The sequence below is a fragment of the Vicugna pacos genome, chromosome 16 (assembly GCF_048564905.1).
Source record: "Vicugna pacos chromosome 16, VicPac4, whole genome shotgun sequence".
Classification (NCBI taxonomy): Eukaryota; Metazoa; Chordata; class Mammalia; order Artiodactyla; family Camelidae; genus Vicugna; species Vicugna pacos.
The window spans coordinates 60057110-60071643 of record NC_133002.1 but is presented as its reverse complement, the minus strand read 5'-3'; the positions used below and the strand labels follow the sequence as shown (position 1 = coordinate 60071643).

The 14534-nt window shown below is 55.6% G+C and overlaps 1 protein-coding gene across 2 annotated transcripts; it reads left to right on the top strand.

Annotated features, from left to right (window-relative positions):
* The first annotated feature begins 10198 nt into the window (after positions 1-10198).
* Positions 10199-14271, top strand: SOCS3 (suppressor of cytokine signaling 3). 2 transcript variants are annotated; one of them, XM_072939710.1, is made up of 3 exons: positions 10251-10266; positions 10352-11412; positions 11964-14271. In XM_072939710.1, the coding sequence occupies exon 3, from the start codon at positions 12052-12054 to the stop codon at positions 12736-12738; it is 687 nt and encodes a 228-aa protein (XP_072795811.1). In that variant the 5' UTR covers positions 10251-10266; positions 10352-11412; positions 11964-12051; the 3' UTR covers positions 12739-14271. The 2 variants fall into 2 exon arrangements, with proteins under 2 accessions (XP_072795810.1, XP_072795811.1); XM_072939709.1 differs by having other exon boundaries at positions 10199-11412.
* The last annotated feature ends 263 nt before the right edge of the window (positions 14272-14534 follow it).

Here is a 14534-nt window from a genome sequence, read left to right as displayed (position 1 = left end):
TTTCCTTTAAGTTCAGAGAACTTTACAAACACAAGGTGGAATTTGATTCAGCTCTTCCAAGTTAGAAGTGGTGAATCATCCAATTGCCTAATTTCCAGGAACTAGAACGAAACCATCGCCTTGCTTGGTTCCACTTTTGCACGGTGCCTGGCACAGGGCAGTTGCAGGGTCAAATTGCTGAATGGCTGCACTATGATGCTGAGCAATGGGTATCACATAGACCACAGGAGCATCCGAATTATCCCGAAAAGAGCTGGCCGCTTTTTGCATGTGGTGCTTTACTGCTTGAGGTATGAAGTGAGATGGTCGTAATACCATCCCACTGGGAATTTCTGATCTAAAGTAAGCTGTAGTAGCACACAGAGATATGGACAGTTTGGTAAGTTAAACTTGTAAATATTTGCATTAAGTATAAACAGCAGGCAATGACCCCAGTCCTTTCTGAAGCCGCACCCTGGGAACCACTGGCCTTCGTGGCCGGTTTGAAACAGCTACAACCAGAATGAAGCAACTACTGACTTTGCCCTACAACACGCACACTTAGAGGTTGCAAAAATTTTAAACCATGGTTTTCGGAGATTGAGCAATTTTTGAAATGGTTACATTTTTACATGATGACAGCACAAACATTCTTTCCTCTAAGAGGTCTCATCTGAGCTAGTTAGTGAGAATAAGCAGAAGAGAGAAGAAAGCCTCAGCTAACACAGGTGGCCCAGAAAGTGTGTCTGGGAGTGCCACAAGCTGCTTGAAGGACAGGCAATCTGGGCAGACACTGCTACAGCTGCTGGGGCTTCTTGGGTCATACCTTGATGACCTTGGAGGAGAAAGCATTTGTCCTCTGAAACCACCCCACCCCAGGTGGCTCGGAAGCCCATCTGCCAAGTTCCGGTCACCCTCCTGTCCTCACCCACTGCCTTCTCGTTAGTCTGCTTGCTTCTTCCCAAACAGGAGGTGCCAGGGTGAGAATGACAGGGTTGATGGACTGAGGACGGAGGTCGTGTCTTCCCAAACGGAAAAGGAAACCCATTCATTACAAGGAGAGTTGACGTCAGGGAGTGGTGGGCTGCTGACCCTGATAGCGGGGCTGCTCTCCCAGGCAGGAAACACCAGGAAATCCTGAGCCAAGGGCCCCGTGCCTCACTATCTGTGATTCACTCCCTGAACCGAAAATCACGCCAGTGTAAGAGGAAGGCCCCTCCTCCCCCAGCTTGCTTTGTGAGTGAGGGTCTTTCCCCAACACAGGGCGGCTGCAGACTCAAGATGGGGCAACCGGCTGGCCAACCCATCTTCCGCCTCAGTGATGGGAAACTATCCTATGCTGGTTTCACTTGAGGGGCTGATCAGCTGTTTTTGAGTAGCATGCTCTTGTTTTGTAGGGAATGTAGCCTAGATACTCAGGGTAGCACAAAACCAGCCTTAGGGCCACTACCAGCATCCCCTCTATTCTCCCACTTGGGGCGCCTCCCCAGCCTGGCCTTTTTCCAACCCTTCAAACTCCCCCCACATGTTGCCGCCTTAGGATCTTTGCATTGGCTCTTCTATCTGCTTACAAGTGTCCTCCACCCCCACCCCCTTATCCTTCTGAGTTGTGTCCCAAAATTGCCTTCCCCTAGAAAGGCCGTGCTGGGCCCCATAACAGGATTTTATTTCTTTCCCTTAAGTGCTGTGGTCTCATCTTATTTTTCGGGTGACTGCTGTGTCTTTTGCCTCCCTGCCCCACCCCCAAATATGAGCCCTTGGAGCCTGGTGTTCTCCGAGCTCCCAGAACAGGACCTGGTACCAGAAACAGCTCACCTGCCCAAGTCTGATGAATGCATGCGTGGCAGGAGGTGGGGAGATCCAGAGCCTCCCAGCTGCAGGAGGAAACCATCCAGTTGGTGCTTTTCCACTGAGGGGAGGGGGGCAACGGTGGCTTGGCGTCCTGGGATTTTACTGACCTGTGGCCACAGGTCCCTTGGCAAACCTGGCAGCTCACAGAGCCCTTGGTCTCTCTTCCTTCGGGCCGGCAGCTCTTTGCCTGCCTTCATTCTCTCCGGGATCTGTTCTCGCTGAGCTGTTCCTCTGATCTTTTCCAGCCCTTAATACTCCTTCCCCCAAAACTAAGACCCAGTCCCTGTCCTCCCTCGCATGAAGCAGACTACTTTCCCGCCGGAGCAAGAGTTGCCAAATGTTTTCTTTCTTTCTTTTTTTTTCAATTCAAGAATAGTCAGTGTACAATGTTGCATCAATTTCTGATGTGCAGCATGATTCAGTCATACATGGACACACATATATTCCTTTTCATATTCTTATTAATTATAGGTTATAAGATACTGAATATAGTTCCCTGTGCTGCACAGTATAAACTTGTTGTTCATCTATTTTATATATAGTAGTTAGTATCTATAAATCTCAAACTCCCAATTTATCCCTTCTCACCCCCTTTTCCCTCTGTGACCATAAGTTTTTCTGTTAGTGAATCTGTTTCTGTATTGTAAATAAATTCATTTGTGTCTTTTTTTTTTTTAAGATTCCACATATAAGTGATATCATGTGGTATTTTTCTTTCTCTTTCTGGCTTACTTCACTTAGTATGATAATCTCCAGGTCCATCCATGTTGCTGCAAATGGCATTATTTTTTCCTTTTTGTGGCTAAGTAGTATTCCATTGTATAAATATATCATAACTTCTGTCTAGTCATCTGTCGATGACATTTAGGTCCAAATGTTTTCTTAAGAGGCCTAACAGTAAATATTTTCATACTTTGCAAGCCAGGCAGTCTTAGGGGCAACTACTCAAGTCTGGTGCAAAAGCCATAAGCAATATGAATGAGTGTGGTTGTATTTTCAATAAAACTTTATTTATAAAAGCATTCCACCAACCCTGCCAATGTCTGCTTCAGGAAAGAGCTTCTCCCTGGCCTGCAGCAGTGGACTTGGCATGGGTCCTCTCGGGCCTGTCTGGCCCTAAAACTAGGAGAGATGAGGTCTTCCGGCACCGGGGGCCTGCCTCAGTTGGGAGCTATGAGCTGGGAAAAACAAACTGGCTAAGCACTGAAGTTCAAACCAGCAACCTCAATGCTGGGGTGGGGGAGCCAGGTCAAGGTTCCTGCATTTATCATTTAAACTTTTCAGTGTGGAAAACCTTGTCATCTGCAAAACAAAACACCTATTGCTCAATGGCTCTCTCACCACAAAGAGGCCCTGGATAATCTGGCATTTCACCAACAAGCAGCCAGAGCCCAAATTTCTGGAAATGCCTCCCAGGCAGAGCGTGCTGGTTTGTTTCTCTGTCCTGGTGAGAGATAAGTGCAGCTCTGGGCTTCAGGGGAATCTCAGCCTCCTGTGGCGTGGCAGGCGGCCAGCGCCACCCCATCGAGGAGCTGCGAGCCTCCTCCGGACCCGGCAGCCCAGCGCGTGGGGAACACGGCTGCCCGAGGCCAGTCATGTGCCAGGGAATCCCGGGCTCCCTGAGCCCCGCTTGGGTGGCAGAAGGGAGCTGCTGGGGAGCCGCCTGGCAGAACCCCACCCTGCCACCACCTTCCCCACCTCCTCCTTGCCCAGTCCCCACGTGGACTCAAGAGGCTCAGAGGGTGCCAGGGCTGGCCCCAGAGTCTCCAACAGAACAAGTCTTGCTTGAGATGAGGCCAAATCAGACCAGGCCCAGTGGGTCGGAGAGGAGGCTCTGGGCTCACAGGCCTGGGCTTGATTTATTTCCAGTCTCCTGGAATTTAGGAAAGAGACTCAACATAAATCTCCAAACTCAGTTACCCTTCCTGCCCCTTGGCCTAGAGAGGTGGGAGGACAGAGGCCAGGCAGAGTCGCTGTTTCAGTGCCTGCGGCTCCTGGAAGTGGGGTGGGGGTGGGGGCGGGCAGTCACCCTGGGAGGGGTGGGTAGGGGTGCCCTGCTGAGCTGGAGAGCCCAGGTCCCATCCAGAGGGCTAACAGAGACCTGCCAGAACACAGCCCCATAGCTGCCAGATCATCCAGTTTTTCCAAAAAAAAGTCCCAAATTCAAATGTCAATGTGAAATTTCCAGATTTTTAAATGCCCCAAATTTTAAAATTCTGTACAGGCCAACCAACGCAACTACAGGCTACATACAGCCTGCCGCTCCCCACTTCACAAACATGTTTTGGGCATACAAAAAAATGCCCCAGGCAACGCAGATCACAGCTCACCCTTTTGTACCTTTTGGGTATTGAACCTTGGGTCCGTCTTGCTTGCTTATGAAAGTTTACAGCATATCAGAAAACAGAGATTTGCCTAACCCACTTCCCACCGGTAGAATGGGATAGAATATTCCATCTTCTCAGCTCATGGCTACCTCTGGTTGAGCTAGGAAGCAGGGGCTAAGGCGGGAGGTGGGCGGGAGGAAGAGTGAGACAGTGGAAAAGACGCTTGGTGGCAGAGCCCAGGCACCCTGGCGTGTCCGTCCTGGGCTCTGCTAATTCCTAGCACCTAGAGGCTTGGAGATGTGGGGAGATGACCTCTCCAGACCTCAGCTTCCCATCAGCCTGCATGTGTCTCTTCCTCAGGGAATCCCCTCAGATGTCCCCCTCCGTAGGTTGGGTCTCCCCATAATATTCTCACACAGCCCCCGGGGGACTTCTCTTTCAGAGCACTTAGCAGAGTCGAAATTAACTAGTCATGAGGGCAGGGTGTAGCTCAGTGGTAGAGCATGTACTCAGCATGCACGAGGTCCTGGGTTCAATCCCCGGTACCTGAACTAAAAAAAAGAAAAAGGAAAAAAAAGAAAAGAAATTAACTAGTTATGACATCGTGGGAGAATCTTGTCCTTCTGGAAAGAATCTAAGCTCCATGAGGGCCCAGACTGATAAATTCCAGGCATCCAGATCAATCTCTGACACACAGGAGGTGCTCAAAAATTCTTTCTTTAAGGAATGAATAAATGGTTTGAAAATAAATCTTGCAGGAGCAAGAAGTGAGTCTGGGCAGGTCCACTTATCCCAGAAATCGGGACTGCCGCCAGCATTTTGTTTACAATTATAGGGGTCTTATGAAATCCTGGGCAGGGGCAGTTCCTGCACCCTGGGTGAGGACACACTGAACTCCACCCAGGTGTGTGCAGTGTGGGAAAGAGATGTGGAAAGGCATGGCCTGGGAGAGCCACCCCTCAAAGTCACACCTTCGAATCTCACCTCTGTCCCTGATGGAGACCCCCACTTCCCACTCCTCCTGACCCACTTCTCTGCTGTCCCAGCTGGTTTGGACCTCGAGAGCCAGAAGGAAGATATATCACATCCCTTTGAACTTGCCCAAGCATCAGTGCGTGACAAAGTGTGCATGCCAACGTGTGCTTCACAATTCGGGGGAAACAGGGACCTTCCTAGTGGTGTCCCACACCTGGATGGGGGACCCAGGAGGCTTTTGTGGAGACCCGCTGCTGCAGGGAGCCTGACCGCAGCCCAGTAGGTCAGTTCAGATGCTCCGTGCACACCCAGAGAAGGGGATGAACAGCACCTGATCCAAGAGCCCCACAGGTGGAGGGGGTCCCCACCGCCTTGGCTGGGGGCCAGCCTATTTGGTTACTGCAGGGCCAGCCTGACAGTTGCATCCACCAGCCAGTCCCCTGCCCGTCCTGGCTCCTGGAGCCTGCCTCACTCCTCAGCCCCTGCTGTCCTCCCTCTCTCGGGGCACTGCCACTTCAGCTCCAGGCGCTGGGCCAGGCCTCATCTGCATTACAGCCCAGATGGTTCACCACAGCCTCGCTTCCCAGAACTGCCCGCTACCCGGGTGTCTGTTCCCGGGCGCAGAAAAGGGCACAGATGCAGGCACAGGGGCCGCTTCGGGGCAGATAAAGACTCTTCCCATCCCAGCCCGGGACAGAGCCGGGTTTGTTGGTTTGGGGTCAGGGGAGAGAATTGGCTGGAAGCGAACTCCCCTCAGTCTCTGCCCCCAACTCAGAAGTTGTAACAGATGTAGATTTGCTCCCTTCCCAGATGCACCCCACACACTTCATCCTCTCCAGGCTCTCCAAGAGTCACACCCACCCACCCCCCTCTGTCCCTCCCCCTCTGTCCCTCCCCCTCTGTCCCTCCCAGCTCCTCTGCTGGTGGAGGAAAGCCCCCCCACCCCAGGGCAGGGGTCTGAGCTCTGGCCCAGCCCAAGGGAAGGCCTCTGAAGGCAGGGTGGGTAAGAGGGTGGGTGCGTAAAGTGTTTTCTTTCCCCCCCCTCGGCACTTTTTCTGGGAAATGCCAGAGGCCGGCTGGGCCAGGAATGTCAGGCTTGAAAGGACTCCTCCGCTGCTCACAGACATCTGAGCCACAAACCTTTTCATTAGCTCCTCAGCCCCTCCCGGCAGAAACAAAGGCCTGAAAACTGGAATGCCACTTCCCGCTGCAAGCCATTGTCCAGGCCTCCCCAACTCCCTCCACTCCATTGTCTAAAGCAGGAAAGAGAGATCAGAGTCAACCTGGGATGCCATGAGACCCTTGGGCCTTTCTTCCTGCACTGGAAGGGTCATCCCTGCCATCGCCCTGGGGCCAGCAAGGCCGGTTCCCACCATCAGTGCTGGCAGGCAGGGGCTTCAACTCAGAGGAACTAAAATGCTGATCAGGGCTGGACAGTCTAAGGAAGGCCAGCCCTCGGAACGCCTCACTGGGGCAGTGGGGACAGGGCTTCCAGGAGATGGGGTGGGATGCACCCCCACCCCCCGTTTTTCTCCAAATTTTCCAGGAGAAATGGTAGCAGAAGCACAATCAGCGCGGGCAGTTGAATCCAGGGTGCCTCCTCGTGCGGTTGAAAGCCCACCAGTCTTGAGACAGAGGGAGGCCTCAGGCTTGGCATTGAGCAACTCTGTGGTCTGAGGCCAGTCTCCTACCCATCTGGCTGCAGATGCAACCACCCAACAACACAATGGCGACGTTAGTGCCCGCCTCCCAGCCCAGCCTCTGGAGGGCGAGGAGATCATGCATGCCAACGTGGGACCCTGTGTTCGCTGAGCCATGCCATTGCTTCCTGCGACCAGCCCCCGGGCGCCGGCGTTCCCATCCAGGAGGTCTGGGGAAGAGTCACCATCTGTCACATACCATGAGTAAGTGAAGCCCCACAGGCAGCTGAAACCACTGTGTACTTCCCCTCCGTCATGAATGAATATCTTTATCTTTATGACCAAGTACCTTTGCCTGGAAATGGGATTCTGACTTCGCAAGAAATTCGGCAAAGGGAGAGATTAGGAAAAGGCAGGAGGCTCCTAAACCCCTTAGCCAGCAAAGCAGCAGGGAGGGGCCGAGAGCAGGGAGCAGACCTGGACAGAGTTTCTCTCCCCAGGAGTCCCCAGCAGACACGTAAGTTGCCTTAGGTCTGGGCATCTCTCTTGCCTGGAAGTGGCTCCCTGGGAGTGTGCCCTGTATTGGCCTGATGTCTCCTCCCTGACTCTCCTAGCAAAATTTGAGTCTTCACTCACTTTGTCTTCAGAGTAGCAGGCCAAGTAGTTTCCACCAACCACACAGGGGCTTCTAGAACCTCTTTCCCAACTATACAGTTGCTCCTGAGCCCTGCAGGAAAAAAACAAAAGCTACTCTAGAAGAAAAGAGTCGGCGGTATCTAAAAACGATGGAAAACAGAAGTTAACACAATCCTTTATGTAAAGATGTACTGAGTACTTTCTAGGCTTATGAAGGAAAAATAATCAAATACAGTCCTTTTCCTCTAGGTTACTACCGGACAAGTAGTCAGAGTGTGTTGGTCAGCACAGAAAGAGCTATCCTAAAAGTTTAGCCTGTGTCTCTGCCTAATCTTAAAGGAAAAGTAGAAATCAGCCAAGGCGTGGAAGGCAGTTCCACCCAGAGGAAACCGGACATGCAAAGACCCAGGCCTAGGGAACATTCTGGGCACAGCCTGGAGCTCCATGGAGCTGGAGCTTGAAGTGTCAGTGGGGCATAGGCAGTTGATGAAGCTGAGATGGAACAAAGAGCCTTAGGTATACACTCACTGAGAGGTTCAGATCATCCCAAAGGCAATGGGAAACTCCTGGGGATACCAGAAAGCCAAAGGGAAACTTGGTGACTGGGTGAACTGTTTGAAGACAAGGAGCTTTTTGGAATGTATCTCATATAGGAGATATATAGCTGTCCAAAACATAAAGCCATTCATAGTCATATCCATCCCGTAGTAGCCTAAGCTGTAGTCGATCAGCTCCCCATAAAAAACACCCCAGTGCTTTCAAAATAATTATAGCTAACGTGCATTGAGCATTTAGTCCTATTCTAAGCACTATTCTAAGCACCTTGCATGCATTAGATCAGTCCTCACAACCACCGGATGAAGCAGGTACTATTATCAGCCCACTTTACAAATAAGGAAACCGAGGCACAGCTGGGGAAGTCAGCGGCCCAAAGTCATACCGCTACCAAGGTGGTAGGGCCTGGACAGCAGTTCAGTATCAGGAGTGAGTATGCAGGGAGCCCAACCTCCCTTCGCTACCTCTCTGCGACAGGACAGCTTCTTTCACGGTCTGGGCATGTGTGCTGCCCCCGCCCCTCCTCTCTGCTCTTCAAATCATCCCTGTGCTCTTGGACCCGCTCTAAGCTCCCTGCCAGTCATGCAGCCTTTGCTGCTGGCCCTCGGCAGAGCCCAGGCTCCCTGGGGTACCACACCATTGACATTAGGACTTACCTGTTTCAGAGGTATGAGTCTCTCCAACCAGACTGGGAATCCCAAGCTCCAGGGCTGTTTCTTTCCCCCTACCTCTCCCCTCTCTTACTTCAAACTCCCTCTCCTCCCTCAAAATGAATTACCACGGTCTTCTAGGATTGTAATTACAAACACCCCTTTCTCATGGCACTCATCACTTGGGGACCCCACGTATCTTGCTTCGCCTGTGTCCCTGCAGGATTCACCCAGCACATCTGTCTTCCCAGCACTTTGCCCCGTGCCTGGCAAAAGCAGGCACTCAACGAGGGTTTGTGGAATGGATGAATGAACCTGACTTGTGTCAGAGCCTTATAATTTACAAAGCATTTTCTCATCCATTAACTCAAGGGCTGTTCCTTGTCCTCTGCAGGGCTCAGCACAGAAGCAGACAGTCACGGTGCAGCCTCAATCAATGGATGAGAATAAGAATGAACTCCTGATTCTAGAGAGAAGGAGAATCCGTTTCTTTAGCTCACAGGTATCCTGAGGGCAAAGACTGGGTCTTATTCGTCATTATATTTCGATGCCCAGCACGGTGTCTAGTACATAGAGCCCACTATCTGCGAAATGTGATGAATAAATCAATTTCCCCTCTGCAGAAGTAACAAGACTTCCTCCTTGCAACTGCTCTCCTAATAGAACTGGAAGGGAGAACTGGACTGAATTACTTCCATTTCTAGCACACTTTGAAATATGCAGAATCTTCTTTTTTTTTAGTCTCAGATCTCTGATGGTAAAAGGTTATTATTCCTATTGTACAGATGGCAAAGCTGAATCCCAGAGAGGCTAGCTGTCCTGCCCACATCTCACTTAGTCCCCTGACATCTGTCGGGGAGAGAGGTAATGGCATAAACTGAAGACACAATGGCAAATCGAAGGCACAGTAAGGTGCCTATCAAATCCCATAGAAGCAATGGGGCCAGCTTTCCGCATTCCAAACTCCTAAGCACCTTTCCTCTCCTTTCCAACCCATTATCCTCAGTGGTGTGGCATCTGGGAAGAAGGCAGAGTCCCAGGCCCTCAGCCCCTGCGTCGGAAAGATGACCGTCTAAGTGCCGCTTAAGCTGGTTCTCAGGTGTCTGCAGCACCCTCACTGCCTGTTTAAGGACAGATTGCAAAACTTCCCATCCTTTGTAAAGCTGGCTCTGGTTAGCCCCAACCACCCATATCCATGCCAACGTGAGCAAGAACAAATCCATTGTTTACCTCAATCACATCTTTTCATCCCCAGGGAGCGATCAGACACCCCCCCCATGACCCATGAGTTGGGGGGGCCACATTCTAGGCGGAACTGGACCACCTGGAAGTGGGCTGAACTCCCGAAAACTGCTTTCTGGAAAATCCTCCCCTGCTGAATTTTTATTCCCAGGGTTAATTTGAGGCTGTGATGTGAATTCTGTCTTCGGTCCCCGGAGAAGATCCCCCGCCCCAGCTCCTGAGCCAGCATGCCCACCGCCCCCTCGGGTTCCCATTCTAGAGCTTGTGGGGAGCAGCACCAAACTTCACACCACCCAGCAGTCCCCAGGGCGCCCTCTAGCGGACGCTGGGCGCGGAGGGGGGCCATCGCTCGCCCTCGGGCCAGTGTCGCCGCATAAGCGTACCTGGCAGGACCCACACCACACATCGCAGGTTTGGAGACCCAGAAGCGTGAAAGAGGTTGTTGTTTGTGTTTTTCTTTTTTCTTTCTTTCTTTCTTTCTTTTTTTTGCTGGTAGGAGGCGGCACCAGTGTCGGCGTCGGCAAAGAATCTGGCAGTGGGCGGATGGGCTGAGGTGGGACAGCTGCCACGCAGGCTGCGTCCCCTCTACCCTTGGGACTCGCGGCTTCGCCTCAGGGACGTGCCCACAGGTGACTGTCGCGCGTCCCCATCCCCTACCCCGGTCTCCCAGGTCCAGTCCCAGTTTCTCGGCCCGGCCTTGGGGTGTCCCCTGTTCCCCTGAGGCAGCCCCGGGCCTCCTGGGACCGCGATCGGGACCTCAGGCAGGCGCGGGTGGGGGCGAGGGGTTGTCCCCGCGAGGTCCGAGAAGAAGGGAAGGGGAGCTGGGAGCCTCTCCCGCTCGGCCTCCTGGAACTGCCCGCGCTCCGGGAGCTGCGCCCCCGCCTCTGCCAGAAACTGGCCTTCTTAGAAGGGAGGGGGGAAAGTGTGAATGAGAAGTTGGGGGCGGAGCGCGCGCGGGGGAGGGGCCGCTGCCAGGAACGCGCCGCCGGGGCTGGCGCCGCGCCCGCCGGCCGCCCTGGCCGCCTCGCGTCGCGCTTTGTCTCTGCGCGCGTCTCTGCGGGTCCCTAGCCCTGCTCGCGGCCCGCCCTCGGCCGCCCGCGGCCCCTCCCTCCCCTCCGCGCGCAGCCTTTCATTGCTGCGAGTAGTGACTAAACATTACAAGAAGGCCGGCCACGCAGTTCCAGGAATCGGGGGGCGGGGCGCCGCGGCCGTGTATATACCCGCGAGCGCGGCCTCCGCGGCGGCTCCGACTCGGACTCCCCGTGCCGCCGTCGCTGCTGCCGCCGCCGCTACTCCGGCCCCGCACGCCGCCCGCACGGCCCAGCTCCAGCCGCGGCCCCTCGCCTCACCCCCGCCCCGCCGGCCCGGGGGCGCGCAGGGGGCAGGGCGGGCGTCCCGGCGAAGCCCGAGGGACGCGCGCGCGAGGCCCCTTTGTGGACTTCACGGCCGCCAACATCTGGGCGCAGCGCGGGCCACCGCTGGCCGCCGCGCCGCCGCCGCGCCTTGGGGACCGTAGGAGGCGCAGCCCCAAGGCCAGAGACTTCGGTTTGGGACCAGGTAGGAAGGAGGGGCGCGGCGTGGAGGGGGGTGGAGTGCTCACTAGTCCCGGGAGCTTTTCCCGGTTTCCCCTCCCCTTCCCGGGTCATTCCCGGCAGGGAGGGGACGAGGTAGGGGGCAGAGCGGATGGAAGCTGGAGATCCCAGGTTCCCGGAATAGGCAGGCTGGGGCCCTCAGGCTTCTTGGGTCCCCTCCCTACCCCCCCATGCCTCGGATTTCTCTCTCCGTCCCCGCCACCCGGGGCCACCGGACTGAGCGGCGCCCAGGAGCGTCCCGGGGGCCCTTCTCCGGCTCCCCACCCGGCCACGCTCCTGGAGACCCAACTTCCGCGCCCGAGTTTTCCACTCGGCGCCTTCCCAGTGCGTGCTGGGGAAGGGGCTGCCCAGGGGCGGGGGCTGGGCGGGCTCCGCGGGGCGTCCGGGTCGGAACGGGGGCCCAGACGAGCGCCTCCGGGGTGTCCCGACCGCTTGGAGGAGGCAGGGGAGTCGGGGCGGGCCGGGCGCGCTGGAGGATTCCGGGCACTCACGCGGCGCGCGCCTTCCTCCCCGCAGCCCCCCGGGATGCGGTAGCGGCCGCTGTGCGGAGGCCGCCGAGCAGCTGCAGCCGCCGCCGCGCAGATCCACGCTGGCTCCGTGCGCCATGGTCACCCACAGCAAGTTTCCCGCCGCCGGGATGAGCCGCCCCCTGGACACCAGCCTGCGCCTCAAGACCTTCAGCTCCAAGAGCGAGTACCAGTTGGTGGTGAACGCAGTGCGCAAGCTGCAGGAGAGCGGCTTCTACTGGAGCGCCGTGACAGGCGGCGAGGCGAACCTGCTGCTCAGCGCCGAGCCTGCCGGCACCTTCCTCATCCGCGACAGTTCGGACCAGCGCCACTTCTTCACGCTCAGCGTCAAGACCCAGTCGGGGACCAAGAACCTGCGCATCCAGTGCGAGGGGGGCAGCTTCTCGCTGCAGAGCGACCCCCGGAGCACGCAGCCCGTGCCCCGCTTCGACTGCGTGCTGAAACTGGTGCATCACTACATGCCGCCCTCCGGCGCCCCCTCCTTCTCGCCCCTGCCTGAACCCTCCTCCTCCCCCTCCTCCGACGTGCCCGAGCAGCCGCCCGCCCAGCCCCTCCCGGGGAGTCCCCCTAGGAGAGCCTATTACATCTATTCGGGGGGCGAGAAGATCCCTCTGGTGTTGAGCCGGCCCCTATCCTCCAATGTGGCGACTCTCCAACATCTCTGTCGGAAGACGGTCAACGGCCATCTGGACTCCTATGAGAAAGTCACCCAGCTGCCTGGGCCCATTCGGGAGTTCCTGGACCAGTACGATGCCCCGCTTTAAAGACCAAAGTGCAGGGGTCGGGGCGAGGGACCCAGGTCCCCTCTCCCCCGTGGCACATGGCACAAGCACAAGAATCCTGCCGCGAGAGTCCTGCAGCTCTGGGCGAGCCAGGGGGCGGACAGGCCCCTCCCTCTGGCCCTCCCCCCGACCCCGCAGAACGGGGTGGGCAGGACCAGGAATGTGTTTGAGGGGAGGGGGAGACACCTGAGCGCCCCTCCCCCACTCCAGCTTCTCCGGAGGAGCCAGCGGGCTCTGGGGGACAACAGCAGCGACAGCAGTGGATTCTCTCTCCTCTCCGCTTCCTCGACACCCCCTGGCCTTCCAAACGGGGGACACTGCGGGAGTGCTGAACTAGTGAGAACTGCCGGGGAATCTTCGAACTTTCCAACGGAACTTGTTTGCTCTTTGATTTGGTTTAAAACAGAGCTTTAAACCTGAGCAGGTCTGGGGCCTGGAAAAGGGTGGATTTGGACGAGAGAGGGTGCCTCAGGGGCCCAGGGCTGCAGGCTGGCCAAGGAAATGGCCACTCCCACCGCCCAGCTCAGGTGAGGAGGGTGGCTGCCTGCTCCACCCCTGGCTCAGGGGAGGAGGGCAAGGGGTGACCTGAAGGGGGCTTTTCTGCTCCCACCCCCGACTCCTCCCCCTCTCCCTTGGGACAGCCACCAGGAACACAGGTCCTAGAGTCCAACTAGTGTCTGAGAGCCCAGGGCCCTTCCCCCGTTTTAAGGGGGCGGTGGCATTTGAAGGGGGATGGATGGGCTGGTCAGTTGTTCTTCTTTCCCCACCCATGCTATTCCTTCCAGCACCTGGTGGGTGGGGGGAGGATGGAAAAGATGAGCCACCTTTGACCCCAGACCCAGGACAGAGAAGATGGGAGATTCTACTTTGTGCCTCCTGACTATCTGGCTAGGAGATTTGCCTTAAATGCTCTCTGTCCCATGGATAGGGACTGGCACACAAGAAGCCACACACTCGCCAATCCAGGCAGAGGCCAAGGAATTCTCGGAGGGGCTCACCATTTGGCTGGGGGGGGTTGGAGATGGGTGGGGGGGCAGGGATCCACGCCTTCCAGCTGAAGGCAGGAAGGATACTAGCCCAGTTGGTATTGCACGGTCACTGGTGCCTGGGCTCTGGCCAGAGCAGAGCCACCAAGTCCCACAGCCCCTCAGACCCTGCACAGCCCTCCCTCCTCACTTTGGGGGACTGGCACAGGCAGGAAGTCGGCGAGAGGCCCTGCCACCCAGCTGCTCCCGCTCTGCAATAGCACTGATCAGTGAAAACTTACAGGAATGTAGCGGCGATGGAATTACCTGGAACTGTTCTTTTTTGGGGGAAAACTAAGCAAACACAAAGTTTTCTGTGTCAGGTATTGGGCTGGATGGGGCAGCTGTGTGTTGGGGTGGTTTTTTTTTTTTTCCTGTTATTTTGTTTGGGTTTTGTTTTTGTTTTTTAATAATGTTTACAATCTGCCTCAATCACTCTGTCTTTTATAAAGATTCCACCTCCAGTCCTCTCCCCCCCGCCCCCCCCGCTCCCCCCCCCAGGCCTTCGAGGCTGTTAGGAGATGCTTGAAGAACTCAACAAATACCAATCCAAGTCAAACTTTGCACATATTTATATTTATATTCAAAAAGAAACATTTCAGTAATTTATAATAAAGAGCACTATTTTTTAATGAAAAACAAGACTTGAGCCTTTTTCCCCCTGCCCCCTCTGCCTTGCTTTCTCTTTCGCCCACACCCACACTCTGCATGGGGTGGGGGGAGAGCCCCACAGAGGGTGGCAGCTCTGCCCCC

Coding starts and splice junctions, on each gene's coding strand:
- SOCS3 (XM_072939709.1), top strand. CDS start 12,052: ATGGTCACCCACAGCAAGTTTCCCGCCGCCGGGATGAGCCGCCCCCTG.